This window comes from Bombina bombina, chromosome 7 (assembly GCF_027579735.1).
Source record: "Bombina bombina isolate aBomBom1 chromosome 7, aBomBom1.pri, whole genome shotgun sequence".
Lineage (NCBI taxonomy): Eukaryota > Metazoa > Chordata > Amphibia > Anura > Bombinatoridae > Bombina > Bombina bombina.
In genome coordinates this window covers 337,470,754-337,496,462 of record NC_069505.1, presented here as the reverse complement: position 1 = coordinate 337,496,462, position 25,709 = coordinate 337,470,754, and the positions used below count along the sequence as shown (strand labels likewise).

The following is a 25,709-nucleotide window of genomic DNA, read 5'->3' as shown; positions in this document are numbered from 1 at the left end:
GCAGTATACCTCAATTCATAAATGCTCCTAGTAAAAATTATTACTGTTTTTACAAGGGCATACACACATATGCTGTGTGGGCCCGTGCACCAGTATTCAAGCTCAGATAGCTGGCAGTAGTGTGTATTGTGTCAGTAAAGGCTTAAAGGGACAGTCTACACCAGAATTTGTATTGTTTAAAAAGATAGATAATCCCTTTATTACCTATTCCCCAGTTTTTCATTACCAACACAGTTATATTAATATATGTTTAACCTCTGTGATTACCTTGTAGCTAAGCCTCTGCAGACTGCCGCCTTATCTCAGTGCTTTTGACAGACATGCAGTTTAGCCAATCAGTGCAGACTCCTAAATAACTCCACAGGAGTGAGCACAATGTTATCTATATGACACACATGAACTAGCCCTGTCTAACTGTGAAAAACTTTCAAAATGCTCTGAGCTAAGAGGTGGCTTTCAACGTTTTAGAAATCGGTTTGAGCCTAGCTAGGTTTAGCTTTTCAAAAATGCCACCAAGGGAACAAAGCAAATTTGATGATAAAAGTAAATTGAAAAGTTGTTTAAAATTGCATACCCTATCTGAATCAAAAAAGTTTAATTTTGACTACACTATCCCTTTAATTTGTGATATACAATCCTCTGCTGACTCTCTGAGAAGGTGTGATGTTTAAATAATGTTGAACAGGCCGTCACAGCATATGTGCGTATTTTGCTGAAAAACAGTAATCATTTTTCTAGAAGCAATTTTGCTAATGAAAGTATATTGGAAAAATCTTTCTATTGAAAATTTAAATTCACCCATGCACATTTCAATTTCGACCTTTCTATTCTTTTAATTAAATTATTGAATTGCTGCTTGTGAGCCCTGCTGCGAGTTCGCAATTTACTGATGTTTTTGGTACAGGTGTGTTTTAACCATATTTGCTTATGCCCTGCTGCCCCTTATCTGTATATTGTCTTGGACCCAGACAGGGGTGTGAGAGGAGGTTACAGATGGCTGCTGCAGTGGAGTGATATTTCCTATAGGGCAGGCAATATGGCAGAGATCTGACTCAAAACAGAACCCCTTGCCTTGGCAAACAAGCTGTTCTGAAAGTATATAACACCTTTGTAATCCTCACACATGGTTTGGCCCTGTTTGGTTATCCTGTCATCTATTTCAGCAGGTACACCAGGACAGGCATTGCTCACCCCAATGCACATATGTTCCCAACTGAACCCATGTTACATCTTCCTAACACTTAACTGGCCTCTATATACATCTTCCTCTGAATCTTTTTGACCCATCCTTCAGGAGTACTGACTCAATCAAGCCTCTGTCATAACACAATGGGCACTAACTCCATTTATAAAGGGGCATTAAAGTCAATTTTCTTTAAACACAATTTGTCTTGGTTTTCAATCTCTGTCCACTTGTCTACTTGTCTACCAGTACAGCTATGAGAGTTGTCCTTATTGTCCAGGGACAAGTTATGTATAAATGTCCATAGTGTTCTATCAAAATAAAAATGAACAGCTTTGGGACAAGGAAAGGTATAGGAGAAACAGAGATAAATGACAGATCATGAGATTTCTAGATATTGAAAGACACACAGAGAAGACTGGGGATAATGGGGGTGTATTGAGAGAGTAGGTTGGTAGAAACAGGAAGACACATGGGAGACTCAAAGTGCATTGAGTGTGTAGACACACATGACGTGTAAGTAGGGGTAAGGGAACAAAATGATTGCATAAAAATACTTATGGGAGAATAGAAAGATCAGATAGATCAGCCAGAAATTAATCTAAGCTATTTTTAAATGTATCTAAGGTGTTGGCATTCACTACCTCCTTAGGCAATGAGTTCCACAATTTGATTGCTCTTACAGTGAGAAAAATGTTTATGTTGCTGGAGATTAAATCTCCATTCCTCCAGCCTTAAATTGTGACCTCTTGTCACAAACAATTTCCTCGGAATACATTTGAATTCTATATTACCCTTATTAGTCTTGGGGCCCTTTTCTGAACTTTTTCTAAATCTTCAATGTCTTTTTTTGAGATTGGTCCCCAGAACTGCACTCTATACTTAAGGTGAGGTCTTAGCAGGGATTTATATAGTCACAGAATTATGCTTTCCTCCCTTGCATCAATGCCTCTTTTAATACATGCTAGTATCTTATTAGCCTTAGAAGATGCTGCCCTGCATTTAGGGATGGGTGAATGTTTTGCAACATTATAAAAATAAAAATAATTTTAATACATTCGTTCGTTTAAAATTTTAAATGTTTGTACAACATTCGTTTAATGTAATAGTATTTCTAATAATATAATATTCAATTCAAATTTTTCTAATAATTTTATTTGAATTCGAAAAATTTTAATTGATATATTTGCAATAGTATTTCAAATGCTCTATTAAAATGTAATATTCAAATTATGCAATATTCAAAATAGAAAATTTGTAATTGATATATTTGTGTCTATTATGTATTCATTTACTGAATTCTCTACCACATGAACTATTGAACTTCTGAATAGTATTTGTTAAATCGAATGTTACATTCAAAATTCTGAATGTGATATTCAATCTAATTATGAACATTCAAAAATTAATGTTCAAAAACCGGAAATAACATTCAATTACCACATTTTAATGGATTTTCCTTCTTATCAACATTTGATTGTCCAAAACAAATGTCCAAAGGACTATTCGTTCTACCAAACGAATACCACTTACAGAACATTCGCCCATCCCTACCTGTATTGTGCACCTAGCTTTAGCTTGTTATCTATAAGTACTCCCAAATCCATTTCCTCCTCTGTTTTGCTAGGGCTAGTCCCATTAAAATAATAATAATTGTTTGCATGCATATTTTTACTTCCAAAACCTTACATTTCCAGTATTAAACCTCATTTTCCATTTACCTGCCCATTCTTTTTTTTTTTTTAAATCCCCTTGTAAAGCAATTTAATTCTACACTGACCTAATGACCTTACACAGCTTTGTATCATCTGGAAAAATAAAAATGTTGCAATTTAATCCTTGCTCCATAGATAGATAAATAATTACATTGATAGATAGATAGATAAAAAACAGTAAACTATTTAAAGGGAAAGAAAATGTCCACCTTTATTACTGCACAACTGTTTGCATATAGCTGTGTATTTAACCCCTGCAAAGGTAAAGTCAGCTCTAGAAGTAAATGCTAGCTCCCAGTAGTACATTGATGCTCATGGACCTACCTAGATATGATTTTCAACAAAATATACCAAGAGAACAAAGTAAACTTGAGAACAGAAGTAAAATTGAAAGGTTTCTCAAAATTGCCTGCTGTATTTCAACCATGAACTTTAGGGTAACATGGTTACTTCCATCTGGGTTACAAGTATAAAGTTATATGATGCAAGGAACGAGTAGTAGTAGGAAACTAAAGCCTATATGACACAAGCATCTGACAATAAGAATTTGTAAAAATATAGAGGGATTTCATAAGAAGTTGGAGGCTCCAGGCTTAATTTCTAGATGAAAGTCATAGGGACCGAATTAACAAGCTCCGAATGGACCTTGATGCCTCTGTTTCCATGCGAACCTTCAGGCTCACCGGAAACAGCAGTTATGAAGCAGCTGTCTTAAGACCGCTGCTCCATAACTTGGCCGCTGCCTCTGAGGCTGCAATATGCAATCCACCCAATCCTATACGATCGGGCTGATTGACACCCCTTGCTAGCGGCCGCTTGGCAGCGAATCTGCAGGGGGCAGCATTGCACAAGCAGTTCTGGTGAACTGCTTGTGCAATACTAATTGCCGACAGTGTATGCTGTCGGCATTCAGTGATGTCTGGCGGACATCACGTCGGACAGACAGTGATAAATCGGCCCCATAGTATGTAGTGTTTTTGCTGGAGTGGAACAGAATTATAAACGGCAAAAGGACGAAATTTGTATTTGTTTTTAGCAGAGGTAGAATTGTCAGAAAGGGAGAAAATGACAGTGTTTTCAAATCTTAATGACTGCCTTAGGATGACATCGGATAAACCCAGAAGGTAGAAGTGAATGGACAAGTTGCAGAAAAGGGGCATAAAGAAAATCATATAACTGGCAGTTGAAGAGACAAAAACACATTGTAATTACAAGACTTTTGTGTAGTATTGAAATAAATGAGTTAGCTATGTGTTAAATCTTTCTGATTAACATCTCGTTTGCTTTAATTGTTTTTCAATACCCCCCCCCAGACAAGGCTTTCAGTAGACAAGGCTTGCCACTGTAATTTTGTAAGTAGAACTTGCATTGTTTTGCAGTATTTTATCTAATGCCCCTCCTGCTAAGGCCAGTAGAAGAAAGATATGTGTCAGGGATAGGTTTGTGAAGTTTGCACTGTGCACAATTCATTCTCAGAATTTAAAACCCAACAGGTTCTAGAGTTATCTTATATGAAAAAGGAGCAAAACAAATAATTAAAGTATATAGCAATATTTTTTTTACAACTTGAAATACTGATATTGTAATATAACATCTCTAATGCCCTTTAATGCTTGCTAGGAAGTAGAGACTATAACATTCATTTACTTTTACATATGTTTGCTTTTCTTAAAAAGGTGTTTCATCTGCGCCAACTCTTACCCTCCCTCACAACGTTACCCTGGCAGAAAATGTTCCTCAGAATACTCTTGTTACCAGAATTTCTGCCACAGCTGCAACTCATGATGTCATTGTCGGAGCTCCGTTTATAGTGAATTCTAACCCAGTGGTGCACCCATTCACCATTATACCAAAAGGAGGTGGTAACTGGGAGGTATGAAAAAAAAACCTAATTTAAATGAACAATTTATTCACATTTTATAATCTGTATCTCTATTTCTTTCATGTAATTAGCAAGAGTCCATGAGCTAGTGACGTATGGGATATACATTCCTACCAGGAGGGGCAAAGTTTCCCAAACCTTAAAATGCCTATAAATACACCCCTCACCACACCCACAATTCAGTTTTACAAACTTTGCCTCCCATGGAGGTGGTGAAGTAAGTTTGTGCTAGATTCTACGTTGATATGCACTTCGCAGCAGGCTGAAGCCCGGTTTTCCTCTCAGAGTGCAGTGAATGTCAGAGGGATGTGAAGAGAGTATTGCCTATTTGAATACAATGGTCTTCCTCTAGGGGATCTATTTCATAGGTTCTCTGTTATCGGTCGTAGAGATTCATCTCCTACCTCCCTTTTCAGATTGACGATATACTCTTATATACCATTACCTCTACTGATTCTCGTTTCAGTACTGGTTTGGCTATCTACTATATGTAGATGAGTGTCTTAGGGTAAGTAAGTCTTATTTTATTTATGACACTCAAAGCTATGGTTGGGCACTTTATATGTAAAGTTCTAAATATATGTTTTAAACTTATATTTGCCATGATTCAGGATATTCAGTATTCCTTCTTTCAGACTGTCAGTTTCATTTTTTTGGGAAAATGCTTATGAATTAATATTTTTTCTTACCTTAAAAATATTCAAATTGACTTTTTTCCTTGCGGGCTGTTAGGCTTGCGAGGGCAGAAAATGCTTTAATTTATTGCGTCATTTTTGGCGCAACATTTTTGTCATTTCCGGCGCCATAGTTAACGCCGGAAGTTTGTTCATGGTTGCGTCATTTTTTGACGCATGTGTGTTACAGACGTTTTTTTGCGCCAAAAAATGTGGGCTTCATGCTTGGCGCCAAAAAATGTGGGCGTCATACTTGGCGCCAAAAAATGTGGGCGTTATACTTAGCGCCACTTTTTTTCACATTATTTAAGTCTCATTTTTTTGTTGCTTCTGGTTACTAGAGGCTTGTTTGTTTTGCATTTTTTTCCCATTCCTGAAACTGTCATTTAAGGAATTTGATAATTTTGCTTTATATGTTGTTTTTTTTCTATTACATATTGCAAGATATTTCAAACATTGTTCCTGTATCAAGAAATGCTGAGGGATTCCTGTTGACTGATATCAGTCCTACCAAAGCTAAGTTCATTTATTTTAATGTTATGAATGTTTATCTTTAGCTATGGTTTTTAATAAGTTATCATGATAAACTTTTACATGCAGAATCCATTAGTATGTATGCTTTATATATTGCTATTCTTTTTACATCTTATGTACAAGATATATTTAGAAATTTATAAGAATGTTTTTCTGATTCTATTTTAAAGGCTTTGTCTGACATCCCGCCTTCTAATAAAATTTTTAGGTCTTTTTCAAACTTCTTTTTTAGTTGATGAAGTTTCAAATGACCAACAACATAATGAATTATCCTTCTCTGATGGTGTTTTTTCTCATTCAGAATTTTTCTTCATCAGATATTGACACTAACAAATCTACTTTTTTATTTTTTAATAGAGTACATTTGTTCTTTGTTCAAAAGGTGTTGATTATTTTGGATATTGAAGTAACTAGTTCTTTTGATTTTAAAGACTAGCTAACATTTAAATTCTGCTTATTTATCTTCTGTGGTTTCTTCAGAGGTTTTTTTCCAGTTCCTGATACTAGGGAATGGAATAGGCTGAGAATTTTCTTTTAGTCCTTCTTTAAGGTTTTTAAATTGTATTCTTTGCCGGCAGTTAGTTTTCAGTTTTGAGGAAAGATTCCCCAAGTTAATGGGGCTATCTCTACTCCTGCTAAATATACTATTATTCTTATAGCAAATAGTATTTATTTTTTTCCTTCAGATGGTTGTATCTTATTTAAGGAAAATAATTTTCAGGTACTTTTCTTAGACCTGTAATTTATTTGGCTGATGTTGCAGTTGCTTCATCTTTCTGGTTGGATACTTTAAGATCAAGTAACGGATTATGATTTGTTTAGCATTGTTAAAAGGATAAAATCTACTACTCATTTGAAGTTCAGACTAAGTGCTATTGCATTGTCTTGTTATCTTGCATTTGTTGATTGTGCAAGTCCAGTGTGTTGACTGGTCCTTTAACTTGATTAACATGCTAATAATTTAATTTGTGTTGTCATTTTATTAAATATTTTCGCAAATGAGGTTTAATCTATGTCTTTAGCTATTTTAGCTAGAAGAACTTTGTGATTTCAATCTTGGAATGCTAATTTGATTTCTAAAATCCATATTTCTTTTTTTCCAAGATAATCAATTATTTGGTTCATATTGGATTCAATTCTTTAACTGTTACTCTGGGCTTCAAGATTGAGTTCTAAGACTAAAACTTTAAGCTTATATTAGTTTTCTGTTCTTACTAAGGAACGGAACCCTTAATTCTTCCCCAAGTAACATGTTTATAATTGGAAGTTTTTTTCTTCATTCAATTAAGCCTTTTAAAAGTTCCAAGTCAGCTCCCCATATTTGCTTGTAGGTGCGGTTCTTATTCCAGCTTGGCTGGTAAGGGGCAGGTTAAGACTTTTTTGAAATTTGTTTGGTTCTATTCGGTCCAAACTTCTTAGACTTTGGGTACAGAATAGGATTCAGAGTAAAACCATCTGCGAGAAGTCTTTTTTCTCTATCATATTCCAGCTATTCCAGTAAGACTAACACTTTCCTGAAGTGTGTTTCAGACCTATATGTTTTGGGTACTGGTGAAGTGCGGCTGGTCACGCGTTGGGGCTCAAGCGCTGCTCAGACCTGGAGTTTTCTGAGGTATTTATTCCAGTTTCATTTTAGGAACTGGGCTTTGGGGTTTTATTCAAGACTATTCATTGTTCCAAAGATAGAAAATCTTTTTGAATTGTCATATAAGTGTACCATCTTTTAGAATGGTGTTTATATGGTCTATTCTGCCTTTTTGGTCAGTGATGGCATTATTTGTTTACAATAGATACAATAGATGCATATCTTCATTTTCTGTTTTCATTCAGATTATTTTTATTTTCTGAGATTCTCTTTTTTTGACAAAGCATTACCAATTTGTTGTTTTTCCTTCTGGTCTAGCGACAGCTCTAAGAATCTTTTCAAGGTTCTCAGTGTTCCTTATTTGGACGGTATTGTGGTACTGGCTCAGTCTTTTCGTTCTGCGGAATCTCATACAATTCAACTTTGTTGTTTCTTCAAGACATGGTTAGAGGATCTTTTTATCAAGAGCTCCTTGATTCCTCTCACAAGGGTCACCTTTTTTAGGTTTCCAGAAAGATTGTGTCAATGTTTTTGTCTCTAACAGACAAGTGACAAGTTTATTGGGTTCCGTTTGTCGGAACCTTCAGTCTCTATTATTTCCTTCAAGTTGCTATATATGCATGGAAGTTTTAGGTTTCATGGCTGCAGCATTTGGATTCGATTCCCTTTGCTCATTTCATAGGAAACCTTTCCAGTTTTTTATGCTGAATAATGGTGCAGGGATTCTAGGATATCACTTTATATCTTTGAATCCTAATGTTTAACTATCTTTGATTCGGTGGTTAAGATCACCATCATTTAGTTCTACAGGTCTCTTCGGTTCTTTCAACCTGGACCATGATCTCTACAGATGCGAGTCTTTTAGGTTGGGAGGCTGTCTGAGGATCTCTGTCAGCACAAGGGGTTTGGAAATCTCAGGAGGCAAGATTACCATTTGATATTTTGGAACTCTGTGCATTCTCAGAGTTCTTCAGTTGGTTTCTTTTTGAAGAAGAGACGTTTATTGTTTTTTCAGACAGACAATGTCACAACTGCGGCATATGTCAATCATCAGGGTGGGACTATCAGTCCTTAGGCTGTGACAGAAGTATCTTGGATATTTGCTTGGGCTAAATCCAGCTCCTATCTAATTTCTGTGGTCTTTTTCCCAGGTATAGACAATTGGGAAGCGGATTATCTCTGTTAATCAAGCTTTGCATCCTGGAGAATGGTCTCTTTACCCAGATATGTTTTTCAATTTTTCAGATGTGAGGGCTTCCAGAAATAGATCTGATGGCATCTCATCTAAACAAGGAATTTCCCAGGGGCCTATTCAGGTCCGGGGATCCTCAGGCGGAAGTAGTGTGTGCATTGACACTTCCTTGGAATTATCAATCTGCCTATATTTTTTCATCTCTGGTTCTTCTTTTTAGAGTGATTTTCAAAATTATCAGAGAGCAATCTTTGGTGTGGCTGGTGGCTCCAGCATGGCCACACAGGTTTTGGTATATGGTTCTTGTTCGGATGTCCAGTTGCCGATCTTGGCTACTTCCATTAAGGCTAGACCTTATATCTTAACATTCGTTTTTTTCATCAGGAATTCAAATGATTAATTTGATGGTATGAAAATTTAACGCTTAGTACTTAGTCATAGAAGGATCAATGACTCAGTGATTAATACTATGTTGCAGGCTTGTAAATCTGTGTCTAGTAGGATTTATTATCGAGTTTGGAAGATTTACATCTCATGATGCTCTTCTTATGAATTCTCTTGGCATTATTTTAGAATTCCTAGGTTTTTATAGTTTCTTCATAAGGTTTTGTCTGCATGTTCCTTGAAAGGACAAATCTCTGCTTTTCCTGTGCTGTTTCACAGTAAGAATTGCTAAATCTTTCTGATATTCATTGTTTTGTTCAGGCTTTGGTTCGTATCAAGCCTGTCATTAAGCCAATTTCTCCTCCTTGGAGTCTTAATTTGGTTCTGAAGGCTTTACAGGCTCTTCTGTTTGAGCATATGCTTTTTTTGGACATTAATTACTTTCATGGAAAGTATTGTTCTTTTTAGACATCTCTTCAGCTAGAACAGTTTTTGAATTATCTGTTTTTTCTTGTGAATCTCCTTTTTCTGATTTTTCATCAGGATAAAGTGGTTTTTGCTGTCCTCATTTAAATTTTTACCTAAGTTGTGAATTCTAACAACATTAGTAGAGGAATTATTGTCCCTTCCTTGTGTCCTAATCCTAAGAATTCTTTGGTAAGATTCTTACATTTTTTGGATGTGGTAAGAGTTTTTGAAATATTATGTTGAAGCTACTCAGATTTCAGACAGACTTCCAGTCTATTTGTTATCTTTTCTGGTTTTACGAAAGGTCAGAAGGCTTCTGTCATTTCTTTGGCATCTTGGTTAAAGCTTTTGATTCATCATGCTTATTTGGAGTCGGGTTAATCCCCGCCTCAGAGGATTACGGCTCATTCTACTAGGTCAGTTTCTACTTCCTGGACTTTTAAGAATGAAGCTTCTGTTGATCAGATTTGCAAAGCAATAACTTGGTCTTCTTTGCATACTTTTACTAAATTCTACCATTTTGATGTTTTCTCTTCCTCAGAAGCAGTTTTTGGTAGAATAGTACTTCGGGCAGCTGTTTCAGTTTGATTCTTCTGCTTATAATTTCAGTTTTTTTCATTATAAAAATTTAAACTTTTGATTTGGGTAGTGGATTAATTTTTCAGTGGAATTGGCTGTCTTTATTTTATCCCTCCCTCTCTAGTGACTCTTGCGTGGAAGTTCCACATCTTGGGTATCTGCTATCCCATACGTCACTAGCTCATGGACTCTTGCTAATTACATGAAAGAAAACATAATTTATGTAAGAACTTACCTGATAAATTCATTTATTTCATATTAGCAAGAGCCCATAAGGCCCACCCTTTTTGTGGTGGTTATGATTTTTTTGTATAAAGCACAATTATTCCAATTCCTTATTTTTGATGCTTTCGCTCCTTTCTTATCACCCCACTTCTTGGCTATTCGTTAAACTGAATTGTGGGTGTGGTGAGGGGTGTATTTATAGGCATTTTAAGGTTTGGGAAACTTTGCCCCTCCTGGTAGGAATGTATATCCCATACGTCACTAGCTCATGGACTCTTGCTAATATGAAAGAAATGAATTTATCAGGTAAGTTCTTACATAAATTATGTTTTTGATGCTAAAGTGCCCGGTTTTTAAAAATGCAATTGAAAACAGAGGCACTTTAATTTATCAACATTTACATTTCCCTCCTGTTAAGGAAAAAACTTACCTTTTAATCTTGACATCCGCTCCAGCTTCCTCCGCCCGTCGCAAAGCCTCTTCCTGGGTCTAAAATGAGGAATCTGGCTTCCTCCAATCACGGCATTGAATCAGACACTGATTCCCCTGGGGGGGAAGCCGTGATTGGAGGATGACCCATCCATCATTTCTGACATCAGAAATGGTTTGCGACGACCGGAGGAAGCTGGAGCAGCTGTCAAGTTTAAAAGGTAAGTATTTTTTCACAACACGGGTAAAATGTAAATTTTGATGAATTAAAGTGCCCCTGTTTTTAATCGAATTTTCAAAAACTGGGCACTTTAGCATCAAAATTTACATTCACTTTTATAGGAGAGAGGCAATAAAGCAAATTGTTAAGACAACATGCTGCTGGATTGTGAGGACAAAAAAAAAGGGTTAAAACTTCCAGGCTTTTAGTAATTTTTTAGAGGTCAGCATGAGATATTGTAAAAAATTAGATATTAGAACTGCACTTTGTAATACCAGTGCATGACAATGTGCGTTGGTATTAAAAGTTAAGCGCAATGCAAAGATGAGCTCGCTTTCGCATTGTTAGGAAGCATTGCGCTCACAAGAGCGCGCTTCCATAGGCATCAGAACCTTACGCAGCGAATGGGTAAGTAGCGCAACGATGGCAGCATGTTTAAATATATATGATTAAATACATACTGTATATATTTATGTATTTTTACAGTATATAACAGAAGTGAATACACCCCAGTGCAATATCACTTAAATGTCAAATGATTCAAAATTATATAACCTAACAGTAACTCCATTACGTCTAAGTTTCACAGTAGGGTATTTGCTCTTATGTAAAATTAAAAACTAACAGTTTAGATTTACTATATTAAAAATACCGTCCCCAAAGCAGGAAATCAATGTCAGTGCACCTTTTTATTATTGAGATTCAAATCTTTTTTCAATACTTTGCATGCCCACCTTTATTTTTTCTTGTCTGTCAGTTTGTCTGGGGGACCTGAGTGGGGTAAGGACACCCCCTCATTCCCATCTTAACCAAAAAATTTATGAAGATCTTGAATACAAAGGGAGTACAGAGAAAAAGCTGGGAAAATCAAAGTAGGAAGAGAAGAAGATAAGAGGGGAAGATGAAGAAGAGTAAGAAAAGAGTGCCTCCCGACCATGACATACCCAGTGGAATTTTCATCAATAAGGATAATATTATGGTTAACCAACGGATGTATAAAGGCATATAAGATCTCTGCTGTATTGGGTCTATTGACAATTCAAACAGTATTATATGGAGTCATGTGTGATCCAATAAAACCAGACTTTGTGAAAAGCTTCCTGAGTGTCTTGTAATATTGCTGCCTGTGCAGACATATTGTATATGTGCCTAATTTTATGTAAAATTTCATCCCAGGGGGGAGCCCCCTCCTTCCAGTGACGGGCTATACATATACGTGTAGCTGTACATAAAATTTTGATAAATTGATTAATGTCTTTATTAAACTGCCTTAAGCGTACATTCAATAGGGTTTGGTTCAGCGACAACTGAATGGGGCTATCTAGTACCCTACTTAAAAGGAGTGATAATTTTTTCCAGATTATCTTAGAGTAAGAGCAGTCCCACCACATGTGTTTGTATGTGCCTTCGACTTCACAACCCCTGTAACAGAGCTTGGACCCCCGTTTAATGGAATGAGAGGTGATAATTGGAGTGAGATACCATCTGAAAATTGTTTTAAGGCAATTTTCCTGCATGTCAGCACTCAACAAGCCTTTACTCGCATTATATATTAAGTTATTCCAGTCGGAAATATCAATTTCTGTATTGAGGTCGGCCTCCCATTTGAGCTGAAGGCTTGTTTTAGTGATTTGTGTGGAAGAATGAATTAGTTGGTATAATTGTGAAATAGTTTTTCTAGGTCTGGATGAGGAGCTACAAATTATTTCTAAGGGAGTGAATTTGTGACCAGTCAATGAAGGTAGGTATTTATGTATGATGGAGGATATCTGAAGATATAGAAACCAATGTAATTTGGAAGGAGACAGTTTATCCTGAAGTTGTGTGTATGTCATTAATTTGCCTTTGTCTACCAAGTCTGCAATCCTATAAAGACCTCTGTTTTCCAACTCCACCTTTATTTTTGATGACAGACTCAATCCTCCTTGGCATGGAGGAAACCAGTGTCTTACAAATTTCTGTAGAGATGTTCTGCCCTTCTTTAGAGATAATTTTTTTCAGCTGCTCTTTGCTGGAGGGGTTGCGTTGCTCTACCATTCTCTTGGATTAAAGTCAGGTAACATACTTGGCCAGGTCATAGTTTTCTCTTGTTTCTTCTTTAGAAACTCCTTTGTGATTTTGGCAATGTCCTTTGGATCATTATCATGCTGGAATATTCATCCTCTGCCAAACTTCTGGAGACTGGGAGTCATCTTGTCAGCCAGTATTTTGGTTTATCCCAAGCATTCATGGTGTCATCTATAAATGTCATCTCCCCAACACCTTTTGCAGTCATGCAGCCCCATATTGTCACACTCCCACTTCCATGATTCACTGTTGGGACTATGCATTCCCTGTACTAATCCTGACCAGGTACACACCAAACATGCTGCACCCCATCTGAGCCGAAAAATTGTATCTTGGTCTTGGCCATCTTACCAAATAATGTGATCCCAGTATTCATCAGGATTTTCATGTTGTTTATAAAAGTTTAATCTTGCAGTTTTGTGCCGAAGAGCAAACAAGTTTTTTTCCCTTGGATGCTATCCATAGAAGTTGACATTACGCAATGTCCTTAGCACTGTCTGAGCTGTTACAGAAACTCCAATTTCTATTGATAATCCCTGAGCCAAATCTGAAGCACTTGCCTGTTTTTCATAACTAGATTGTGCAAGTAGCGCACTGTCCGTGGCGTCATTTTAGGAGGACAGCCACTGGGGCTCTGATTTCTGGCACTGTGTATCGATCTATACTTCCTGATTACTGCTGCAACTGCGTTTTGACTAATTTTTAGTTGGTCTCTAATCTTCCTGTATCCTTTTCCATCTTTGTGAAGTCTCACAATCAGATTTTTCAATTCCACTGGCAATTCTTTTCCATGTGGAGACATGATGCAAACTTGCAGATAGACACAGCCCATTGGTCAAAAAATTAGACTGTTCTGGTAACTATGCTCATGCAATTAGGCTAATTGGAAATACTCAGTTTTGTTTAAGTGATCTAACCGGTGTGTAAGTGACCACAGGTGTATTCACTTTTGTTGAATTAAGTTTCTACTTTGAGGCCTGTATTTTCAATATAATCTTTCTTAAGTATTTGTTTTTGATTGTTTATAATAGGATATACTCTACTTGTCAACTTAGAAATAAAACAATTATTAAGAGGTGATACAATTTTGAATAATTTGATATTTAAGTGATATTGCCCAAGGGGTGTACTCACCTGTTGTATTCTGTACACAGTATATACATTGCATAGCTCCCATAGACCACAATGTAAAGGCACTTTTCAGTGCAATGTAAAGGCACCCCACTCCCACCAACTTTAGACCCCAAAATACTGCTTAGTGCAGTTGTTTTTAATTTTATAAAAAAGCTAAAGAAAAATTAATTAAAAACTACAATGCCCTATATTTTTAGGGCATTTTGGGGCACTTTTAGAAAATTAACCAGAGATCTAATTTTTGGAGCTACCAATGAAGCAAAGTTGGTAGTAGAAGTAAATTGGAAAGTTGTTTACAAATGTATGCGCTATATGTGTTTCATGTCCCGCTAAGATTAAAACAACTTTTATTCAACAAACTTTAAAAACATCACAAACAGACAAGCAACATAAAACAGATGCACTATATTCTCAGGGCCCCCATAAACGTGGAGAAAAACATTTACTGAAATGGGCGGTTGCCTTCTGATAGGCTGGACCACTCTCTGCTGATTATAGTTTTTAAAGAAAACAGGGGATATGGTAAAAAAGTATATATAAGTATGACTTTGTAATATATTCAATAGAATATGCTATATAATTAGCAACAATAACTATTACTACAAAGTTTTTTCTTACCATGACTTAATGTGTATTTATAAAGTGACCAGATTCCTAATAATGACTAAAGTTTGTACGCTAATAACGAAATATTGTTTCTCTTATTTTTAGCTGATCACAACAAACACTCCTAAACTGAATTTTGAGACTGTTCCATTGTACACTCTGCAAGTGCTTGTGGAAGACAATAAAGGAACTTCAGCTACTCAGACTATTGTTATTGAGATAACGAATATCAATCAAGCACCTATTTTTACTGGGACGCTGGCTCAAAGAGGTATATAATATATAATATTTTGTAAGAATCCATCATAAAGCAACCTTAATTATATTGCAGCTGTAAATGCTATTACCTAATAATAATAATAATAATAATAAAGGGACTGTCATTAGACCTAGGGTTGTCAGGTGTCCAGTATTTAACAAGACAGTCCAGTATTTTAGCAGGCTGTCCAGTAAAATCTTCTTAAACTCCCTGTGTGTTAGCTAAATGTAAAAGGCCTACTATGTCTCAATGCAACACAAAAATGGAGTAGAAAAAAAAAAGTGGGTGGCAGTCAAGGGGATAAAATCACTAATGTTTACATGTTACTGGCAGCTAAAGAGGTATGTATGGTACTGATAGCCAATAGGTTAAATGGGTGTTCAGTTGTGGAAAAATATACATGTGGGATCAAGAGTGGGGGCCAAGGTAGAGCTTTTTTAGGGGGGCATTGTGTGACCCCATTTTTGGTCCTGTATTTATATGGCAGTTAAGAATGGGATTATTGGACTGGAGGAGATGGATTTCCTGTTATGTATCAGAGAACACCTGTTATATATACATTGCCAAAGGTACACAAAAATGTAAAGAAGCCACCGGGGTGCCTTATTGTGGCTAGTATTGAATCTGTGTTTTTAATTTTCAATATACTTGGACCATATACTGAGAAAGTACTTGTGATGCAGTCCCAATTGTATATTAAGGATACATGATTTTTAAAATAAATTAGAGGAAGTTTCCGTGCCTATAGATAAATGTATTCTATTTAGTTTGAATGTTTCAAGCCTTTAAACCTCTATCAGTCATGATGGTGGTGTGGGTGCTGTGAATAAGGTGGTTGCTTACTCAAATTTGTATACAGATAGTGAAAGGGTGTTTATAATGAAATTGCTTGATATAGTACTTGGGTGCAGTTATTTCCTTTTCCAGGACCAATTTTACTTGCAATTGCAGGGTATGAAGATGGGCTTCAATGTCGCCCCCACATATGCCAATATATTTATGAATATTTATGAAGAAAAATTGGTGTAGGAGAATTAATTATTTCAGCAATATGGTGCCACTTGGTGGCGCTATATTGATGATATTTCTTGCATATGGGTGGGTGACATTGAGAGCCTACTGAAATTTGTAGAGCTGTTAAAGGCACATGAAACCCAAACATTTTCTTTCATGATTTAGACAGAGAATACAATTTTAAACAACTTTCCAATTTGCTTCTATTTTTTAATTTTCTTTCTTCTCTTGTTATCCTTTGCTGAAAGGATTATCTAGGAAAGCTCAGGAGCAGCAAAGAACCTAGGTTCTAGCTGCTTATTGGTGGCTGGCTGCATATATATACTGATTGTCATTGGCTCACCCATGTGTTCAGTCAGAGACCAGTAGTGCATTGCTGCTCCTTCAACAAAGCATAACAAGAGAATGAAGCACATTTGATAATAGAAGTAAATTTGAAAATTGTTTAAAATTGTATTCTCTATCTGAATCATGAAAGAATTTCTTTAGGTTGTATGTCCCTTTAAATGAGGCTACGTCCAGGATTAAGTTTAATATTATGTATAGTGAAGAAAAATTAGCTTTCTGGACACTATGGTCATAAAAAAGGAGGGTTGATTTAAGGTTGATCTATATGAGAAGAGTACTGATAGAAATGATCTCCTATTGGCCAATAGTGCCCAACCTCTGTCTTTAAAGGATTCCCTACCTAAAAGTCAGTTGATGCGAGTATGTTGCATCTTGTCAGATGAGAAGAGAATTGAACAAAGACTCAGGGAAATGGGAAATCTGTTTATTGACAGGGGTTATGGCAGAGAGCTGATTAATAAGGAAATTAAAAATACATTGAGTGTATTTAGAGAACAATTGCTTAAACCACAGAAAAAGAATGGATTAAAAGAGAAGAATAGACAGAAATTAGTGTTTGTCTCTAAATACAATATGTTAAGCTTCCAGGTACAGAAGATTATTCGTAAACATTGGTATGTTTTAAAAAAATGTAATCCAAAAAATTTCAGGATTACCCTATGCCAGGCTATAAAAGAGGAACACATATTTGAGATATTTTAGTTAAAGCTGATATAGGTTCGGGTAATAAAATAAAGCAGGGATATATATCTGAATGAAGTGCTGGCTGCAATCCCTGTTTGGGCTGCTCTCATTGTTATAGCATGATTAAAGGTTCTGTTTTTGTACACCCACAGACTGGTAGAAAATATCAGATTTTGGAATATTTCACATACAATACAGAATATGCTATCTGTTTGCTGAAATGCCCGTGTGGGCTTATTTATCTTGGTGAGACATCCCACAAGGTGCGGGAAAGAATAACAGAACCTAAATCTAATATTAAAAGGAAAATATTAAATAACCAGTAGCTGTACATTTTATACAGGCAGGCCACAGTATTAGCCAGCTCAGGTTTTAGATGATAGAACATGTTTCCCCTTTTAGGCGTGAAGGTGATAGCAATATCTTAAACAAAGGAAGTTCTTTTGGATTTTTCATTTCAATTCTTTAATACTAATGTGTATGAATAAATATGATTTATCTGTTCTTTTAATATGATTTTGCTTTCCAAATTCTGTATATCCTCCGTAATAATATTTAGTTTATTAATTATTATGTTTTTCTTATAAATAATTGTGTATAATTTGTGATGTATATTAAATGGTTAACTAGTTCCAAGGGGTGTGTCCTCTTGGGGTATTTAAGGAGGAATGAAAGGATGTATATAGGGCATGATTAAAGGGACAGTCTACAATATAATTTTTATTGTTTTAAAAGATAGATAATCTCTTTATTACCCATTCCCCAGTTTTGCATAACCAACACAGTTATATGAATATACTTTTTACCGCTGTGATTACCTTGTATCTAAGCGTCTTCTGACAGCCCCCTGAGCACATGACTTTGTATTTATTATATATTGACTTGCAGTAAGTATTGTGTTGTGCTAAATCTTAAATAACTCCTCGGGAGTGAACATATTGTTATCTATATGGCCCCAATAAACTAGCAGTCTCCTTTGAAAAGCAAATAAAAAACATGTAATTAAGAGGCTGTCAATAGAGCCTTTGAAACAGGCAGACATTTAGAGGTTGAAATGTTATAAATATATTAATCTAACAATGTTGGTTGTGCAAATCTGGGGAATGGGTATGTTACGGTTACCCTTAGTCTCGCTGAGAGATGGACCGCTTAGTAGCCTGGATCCCTATTGCTAAAGAGGGGAGAAGCTGCTTTCCATAGTATTCTATATGAGTCTCGCAAATATAGAATAATCTCCCTTAGCTGTAGTACAGCTAGGATACCCTTCTGCCCACAAAAACGAGTCAACGCTGCGATTGAGGGTCAAACAAGAACTTAGCACTGGGATGCCCAGCCTGCTTTTTATTAAGGTTACATGCACACAGGGCACTCCCAGGGGGAGAGGGGGGGGAAGCACAAAATCCCCCATCACACATTTAGATAGAGAGCACTGTCCTTTGACAGGCCACAATAGGATTACAGTACTTAAGATAACAAGTTTACAAGTTCATCTTATCAATTAGCAGTCTGGCTCCAGAGGTGATTAGACAATGGGATTGGTTATCCCTAAACTTAGAGCTGAGGCCAGCAAAAATGTGTATTTAGGCAATAGTTTCTAAAAGCTGAAAAAAAAGAGTTAACTCTTTATGAAATGATACTTGTTACGGTTTTCTTGGAGCCCTTCTTAGGCGCTGGCTTGCTGGTTCAGGCATTGCTGCTGGGAAATAAGCTCTTCACAACAAAATAACTAATGCTTCTGTAACAGTGCTCCCTTTCTGTGGAACACTCTGGCAGACACGGTCTGACCCCTTTTCGGGGCAGACTAAGGCTGTCCAGACCGCTGGTTATGCGGGGCTGAGGTCTGTTTGTCTGGACAACCCGTCGGCGTTGCCATTCTGTTTCCCAGGTCTGTAAGTAATGGTGAAATTGAAGGGTTGCAACGATAAGCTCCAACGTAATAGCCTGCCGTTATCTCCAGAGACCCGGTTCAGCCACACCAACGGGTTATGGTCGGTGACCAGAGTGAACTCCTGACCATATAAATAGGGAGTCAATTTCTTTAATGCCCACACCAAAGCCAAACACTCCTTTTCGACCGCTGCATAGCTGACTTCGCGGGGCAGGAGCTTCCGGCTGATGTAGGCAACTGGATGCTCCCCTCCATCTTCGCCTACTTGGCTAAGGACAGCTCCCAGCCCGAACATGGAAGCGTCTGTATGGACGATAAAACGTTTGTTAAGGGCTGGGGCCGCCAAGACAGGAGCGTTAATTAGAGCATTTTTGAGAGCCTGGAAAGCCGTTTCACAGTGGGGAGACCACAGGACCTGTCGAGGTAAGTTCTTCTTGGTCAAGTCAGTCAGGGGTTTGGCAAGTGTGCTGTAGTCTGGTACGAACCGTCTATAGTACCCTGCCGTGCCCAGGAAGGCTAGGACCTGAGTCTTAGTGATGGGGGTGGGCCAATTGGCGACAGCTTCTATTTTGGCCGGCTCTGGTCGCTGCTTTCCACACCCCACCCGGTGACCCAGGTACTGTACCTCGGCCATCCCAAAGTGGCATTTTTCTGGCTTCAGAGTCAGGCCAGCAGCCCGGATCTGATCCAGAACCATTCCCACATGAGCTAAGTGGTCCTCCCAGGACTCACTGTGGATCGCTATGTCGTCCAGGTAGGCGCAAGCAAAACTCTGGAAGCCATCCAGGAGCCTATCCACCAAGCGCTGGAATGTAGCTGGGGCATTCTTCATCCCAAACGGCATTACCCTAAACTGATATAAGCCGAATGGGGTGACGAATGCCGACTTGGGGATAGCCTCCGGGGCCAGGGGAATCTGCCAGTAACCTTTGCAGAGGTCAATAGTGGTCAGGTAATTTCCCCTGGCTATACGATCGAGTAGCTCGTCTACCCTGGGCATAGGGTAAGCGTCCGTCACAGTATTTTCATTGAGCCTCCGATAGTCTACACAGAACCGGGTGGTCCCATCTTTCTTGGGCACCAAGACAACTGGGGAGGCCCATGGACTATCGGAGGGCTCAATTACCCTGAGCTGGAGCATCTCATCGATCTCCTTCTTCATTCCTGTCCTAACTGCTTCGGGGATTCGGTACGGAGCCTGGCGCAAGGGAGCTTGTCCCGGAGTATCTACCTGGTGGGTGGTTAAAGTAGTGTACCCTGGCTTCGGGGAGAAGGTGAGGTGTTTGGACTGGAGGAGTTGGTTGAGCTGCTCCCTTTCAGTGGGGCTAAGTCGGTCCCCTATCTGAACCTGCGCCACTATACCTGTGGGGAGACTCTTTTCTAATAGGTCTGGAATGGGTAAACTGTCGGGGTCTTCCTGAGGGGAACAACATACGGCCGTCACGTTCTCTGGTCGCTCAAAATATTCCTTGAGCATGTTTACATGGAATGTCTTTCTAAGATTGTTGTCATGGCAGCTAGCTATCACATAAGTGGTGTCTCCCCTTTTCTCTACGATCTGGTAGGGACCCTGCCAGGACGCCTGCAATTTGTCTGTCTTCACCGGCTTAAGTACTAACACCTTTTGTCCTATGGTGAAGATTCTCTTTCAGGCCCCCCGATCGTACCATACTTTCTGTCTTCTCTGGGCCAACTGGAGATTAGCCCGCACGGATTTGGCTAATTGCTCCATTCGGTCCCTGAGTTCCAGCACGTATGGCACAATGGGGACACCGTCAGCCTCCATCTCTCCCTCCCAGTGCTCCCGGATCAGGTTTAGGGGTCCCCGTACCTTTCTTCCGTAGAGCAACTCGAAGGGAGAGAACCCTGTCGTTTCCTGGGGCACCTCCCGATAAGCAAATAGGAGGTGCGGCAGGAAGCGTTCCCAGTCTCGGTATTCCTGAGTGAACGTCTTGAGCATTTGCTTGAGGGTCCCATTGAACCTCTCACACAGCCCGTTCGTCTGGGGGTGGTATGGGGAGCTCAGGAGGGACTTAATTTTGCAAACCTGCCAGAGTTGTTGGGTTAATTCAGCCGTAAATTGGGTGCCTCGGTCGGATAGGATTTCTTTTGGAAATCCTACCCGGGAGAACACCTGTACTAGTGCATTCGCTACCGTATCCGCTTGTATGTTGGATAGGGCGACAGCCTCTGGGTACCTGGTAGCGTAGTCCACTACGGTAAGAATGTAGCGCTTACCGGAGGGACTAGGGGTAGCCAGTGGTCCCACTAGGTCAATAGCAACCCGGCTGAAGGGTTCCTCTACAATGGGCATATTTACTAGCTGGGCTTTAGGGTGATCGCCTCGCCTTCCTACTCGTTGACACACATCGCAGGTGTTACAGTAAGTTCTAACGTCAGCGTGCACCCCTGGCCAAAAGAACGTGTGAGTAATGCGGTGTAGGGTACGGGTAACGGCTAGGTGGCCTGCTAAGGGGATGTCGTGGCCTATTTTGAGGATTTCTTGACGGTATTTGTGGGGCACTACCAGCTGTCGCCTACGCTGTCCCCTTTTCTCTGTCCAGCGGTATAGTTTCCCTTTTTCCCATAAGAATGTTTCGTTATCTGCCCCGCCCCCTCCGGTCTCTGCTCGTTCCCGGTACTTTTGTAAGGTCGGGTCAGTCTTAGACTCTGCCTCGAAAGCATCTGGGGTGTCCCAGGGTATGGGGCCTAACCTGTCAGGCAAGGTCGGGGTAGGTCTTACCTGTGTCTCCCGCACTGGTGAGAGCTCTCGCTCCGTCCGGGCTTGGGCCCGTGTAGTCACTGGGTCCGCCTCGTTGTTGCATACTGGAGCATAGGCAGAAGTCATGGGGCCCAAATCGTTGCCCAGTAGTACTTCGGCAGGTAAATTATCCATTAGGCCCACGTTCACAGCCCCCTTTCCCGCTCCCCAATCAAGATGCACTTTAGCTGTTGGAATTTTGTACACATCCCCCCCCGCCACTCTAACGGCCACAGTCTGTCCGGATCGCTTGTGCTCTGGCACCAAATGACTCTGTACCAGCGTGATAGTAGCCCCTGTGTCTCGCAATCCCTCGGTAGATCGCCCCTCGAGCCATACCCTCTGCCGATGGTGCTGGCGGTTATCTGAGGCAGCATATACAGGGTCTGCCTCGTGAAGCGGCCCCACATATCCCTCCATAGGGGCCTCTTGGTTAACACAGAGGGCCCGGGCCGGACGATAGGACCCAGAGGGGTAATTGTAATTCCTGGGTGTCTGGTGCGTATTAAGGGGGCAGCTAGCCATGAAATGCCCTGGTTGCTTGCATCGGTGGCAAGTCGGTCTGTGACGCTCAGAGCTGTTATTGGGTGGTCCTGAGTGTCGGACGGGCCCTGTGGGCACCGGGGCTCGGAATTCAGCACGAGGGGGTGCACGGTAAACCTCTCTGGGTTCGACCCGTGCTGGAGCTCGGTAGTTCATGGGTTCGTGAAGACGGGAGTCATAATGTTCATCGGCCAATTTGGCTGCTTCTTCTAAGGTAGAAGGCCGCCTGTCTCGCAGCCATTCCTTCCCTTGCTGTTCCATGCCATTATAAAAATGTTCTAAGAGAAACAATTGTAAAATTTCCTCCCCAGTCACCGCTTTACTTCCGCTCAGCCAGTGATTTGCCGCTCTCCGCATTCGGTGCGCCCATTCCATATGGGTATCGTTAGGCTTCTTTTCCGTGCCCCGAAACTGTCGGCGATACGTGTCCGGAGTTACAGCGTACCGTCGCAACAGTGTCTCCTTAACTAGCTCATACTGTGTCACTTCCTTAGCACCCAGAGTACGAAAGGCTTCCAGGGCTCGCCCGGATAGTTTCCCAGACAATATCGTGGGCCACTCTCTGTTGGGAATCTGGTGCAGGGCACATTGCCTTTCGAAGTCCGCCAAATATTCATCAATCCCTGTCTCGCTCTCTAGAAAGGGTCGAAATGCCGTATAGGGTATCTTGGGCCTCCCAGCATTTTCGACAGGGATGATTACCTGCGGGGCTACAGCATTGCGGTGTGCGTTCGCTAGGTTGAGTTTGTGGGCTCGAGTCTCTCGTATATCCTCGTCCGCCTCCGCCATCAACTGCTGTACCAATTCCATTGAGGGGTTCGGCCCGTATAATGAGAGCCTTTCCCGAACAATCCTGGTTTTTTCGTCACTAATTGTGGTCGGTGTTTCCGCCATTGTGAAGCTCTGATCCAGTTCGTTCAATTCTGCGATCAGCTCTCTCCTCGGCCGGTTGCTGGCGTACCCCCCTCTGCTTTCAAGTAAATCCTTTAGGGTTGTACGCTTCAATTTTTCGTAAGCGATCTCCATCCGTTCTGTACCTCTCCTAGGAAATCCAGGAAAATCCCGCCGCTGCCGCCAAATGTTACGGTTACCCTTAGTCTCGCTGAGAGATGGACCGCTTAGTAGCCTGGATCCCTATTGCTAAAGAGGGGAGAAGCTGCTTTCCATAGTATTCTATATGAGTCTCGCAAATATAGAATAATCTCCCTTAGCTGTAGTACAGCTAGGATACCCTTCTGCCCACAAAAACGAGTCAACGCTGCGATTGAGGGTCAAACAAGAACTCAGCACTGGGATGCCCAGCCTGCTTTTTATTAAGGTTACATGCACACAGGGCACTCCCAGGGGGAGAGGGGGGGGAAGCACAAAATCCCCCATCACACATTTAGATAGAGAGCACTGTCCTTTGACAGGCCACAATAGGATTACAGTACTTAAGATAACAAGTTTACAAGTTCATCTTATCAATTAGCAGTCTGGCTCCAGAGGTGATTAGACAATGGGATTGGTTATCCCTAAACTTAGAGCTGAGGCCAGCAAAAATGTGTATTTAGGCAATAGTTTCTAAAAGCTGAAAAAAAAGAGTTAACTCTTTATGAAATGATACTTGTTACGGTTTTCTTGGAGCCCTTCTTAGGCGCTGGCTTGCTGGTTCAGGCATTGCTGCTGGGAAATAAGCTCTTCACAACAAAATAACTAATGCTTCTGTAACAGGGTAGTAAAGGCATTATTTATCTTTTTAAACAATAACAATTTTAATGTAGACTGTCCCTTTAAGGGCGTATTGCCCGAAAATTGCTGCTCATTTTTTGAGATGCTGAAATAAATCTATGAAGATTTAAAGAATATTCACGCATTTTTTGTGCTTGTTGGATTCTACTTTATGGGGTTTTGATGTAGTACCACGTTGCAGTTTTGCACCTGTTGAAACTTGTGCTGGACTATTCTATGTATATTCCAATTTTTGTGGAGGACAGCTGGCAACTAGGGATGGGCGAATGTGTTTATATTTGAATTCGAATGTTAGAACGAATGTTATTGTAGAAATTCGATTTGCATAATCGAATGTTGATGATAATGAATATTCTTAAAAATTCTATTATCGAATGTTGTTTACAGTTTTCGAATGTCACTTTCGAATTTGAATGCCACATTCGAATTGTAATATTATATTTGAATTTGAATGTCACATTCAAATTTGAATATTACATTTATAAAACACAGTTGTAGACTAGAAATACAATTACACATTCAAATTAGAATGTTACATTTCGAAATTGAATGTTATATAAAATACATAGCTAAACATTCTATTATTCAAATTAATATTTTTGAATGTTATTGAAAAATTTCAAAAACGAAAATTAAAAAAATAGAATGTTAGAATGTTATATAAACATTCGAAATTCTATTGGAACAAACAAATGTATCAAGATTTGTTTAGAAAAATGTGCCCATCCCTACTGGCATCCCTAATTAGACCTTAGATATGACTCCTGACCCTGCAGCCAATATCAGTCACATGCCCACATAATATCCTAGATCTGTCCCCATCACTGCAGCCCCTCTAGAAGCCTCATACCAGACCTCTGTGGCATCTCTGTCACATACTGGCATCAGCTTAGCCCCTCTGACAGACACACACATATATATATAAGCCCTCAGAACAGGTCCCCGTCTTTGCAGATCAAGTGCCTGAAATGTAAATTTGCATTTGCAATTCCCTCATAGACAAGCAGAGGGATTCAACAAGTCTTATGTCAGACAAGGGGTTAAACACAACTGGGTAACAGAATGTTTAGCTTGGCTTTATTTTTATTCATGAATTTTTGTTTTAGTTTAATTGAGGGTTATGCATACTCACAAGCATTAAATGAACATGAAACCCAATTTCTTTCTTTCATGATTCAGATAGAGCAAATATTTTTAAACAACTTTCAAATTTACTTCTATTATCTAATTTGTTTTGTTCTCTTGATATTGTTTGTTGAAAAGGATACCTAGGTAGACTCGCTTGCTCGCTCCACATAAATGCCTCTTGTAATTGGCTAACCAATGTGTTCAGATAGCTCCCAGTAGTACATTGCTGCTTCTTTAACAAAGGATATCAAGTGAATAAAGCACATTTTATGATAGAAGTAAATTGGAAAGTTTTTTTTTATAAATGTATCCTCTATCTGAATCATGAAACATTTTTTTTTTTAACATATATATACTTATAGTGGATAATATATGTACATGCAGTCATATCAACAAATATGGAGCTAGGATAGCTGAAAACGAAGATAAATCAAGTATTTTTTTTCCTCTAACTTATCGAAAGATGTTACATGAAC

General features: G+C 39.2%; 1 protein-coding gene across 1 annotated transcript in view; it reads left to right on the top strand.

The window, feature by feature from the left end:
- LOC128636363 (uncharacterized) overlaps positions 1 to 25,709 on the top strand; it is a 168,405-nt gene that overhangs the window by 12,032 nt on the left and 130,664 nt on the right. The window contains exons 4-5 of the mRNA XM_053689390.1: positions 4,575 to 4,771; positions 14,983 to 15,148. Of these exons, the coding sequence (XP_053545365.1) occupies positions 4,575 to 4,771; positions 14,983 to 15,148 (363 nt within the window). The remainder of the gene's footprint in view (positions 1 to 4,574; positions 4,772 to 14,982; positions 15,149 to 25,709) is intronic.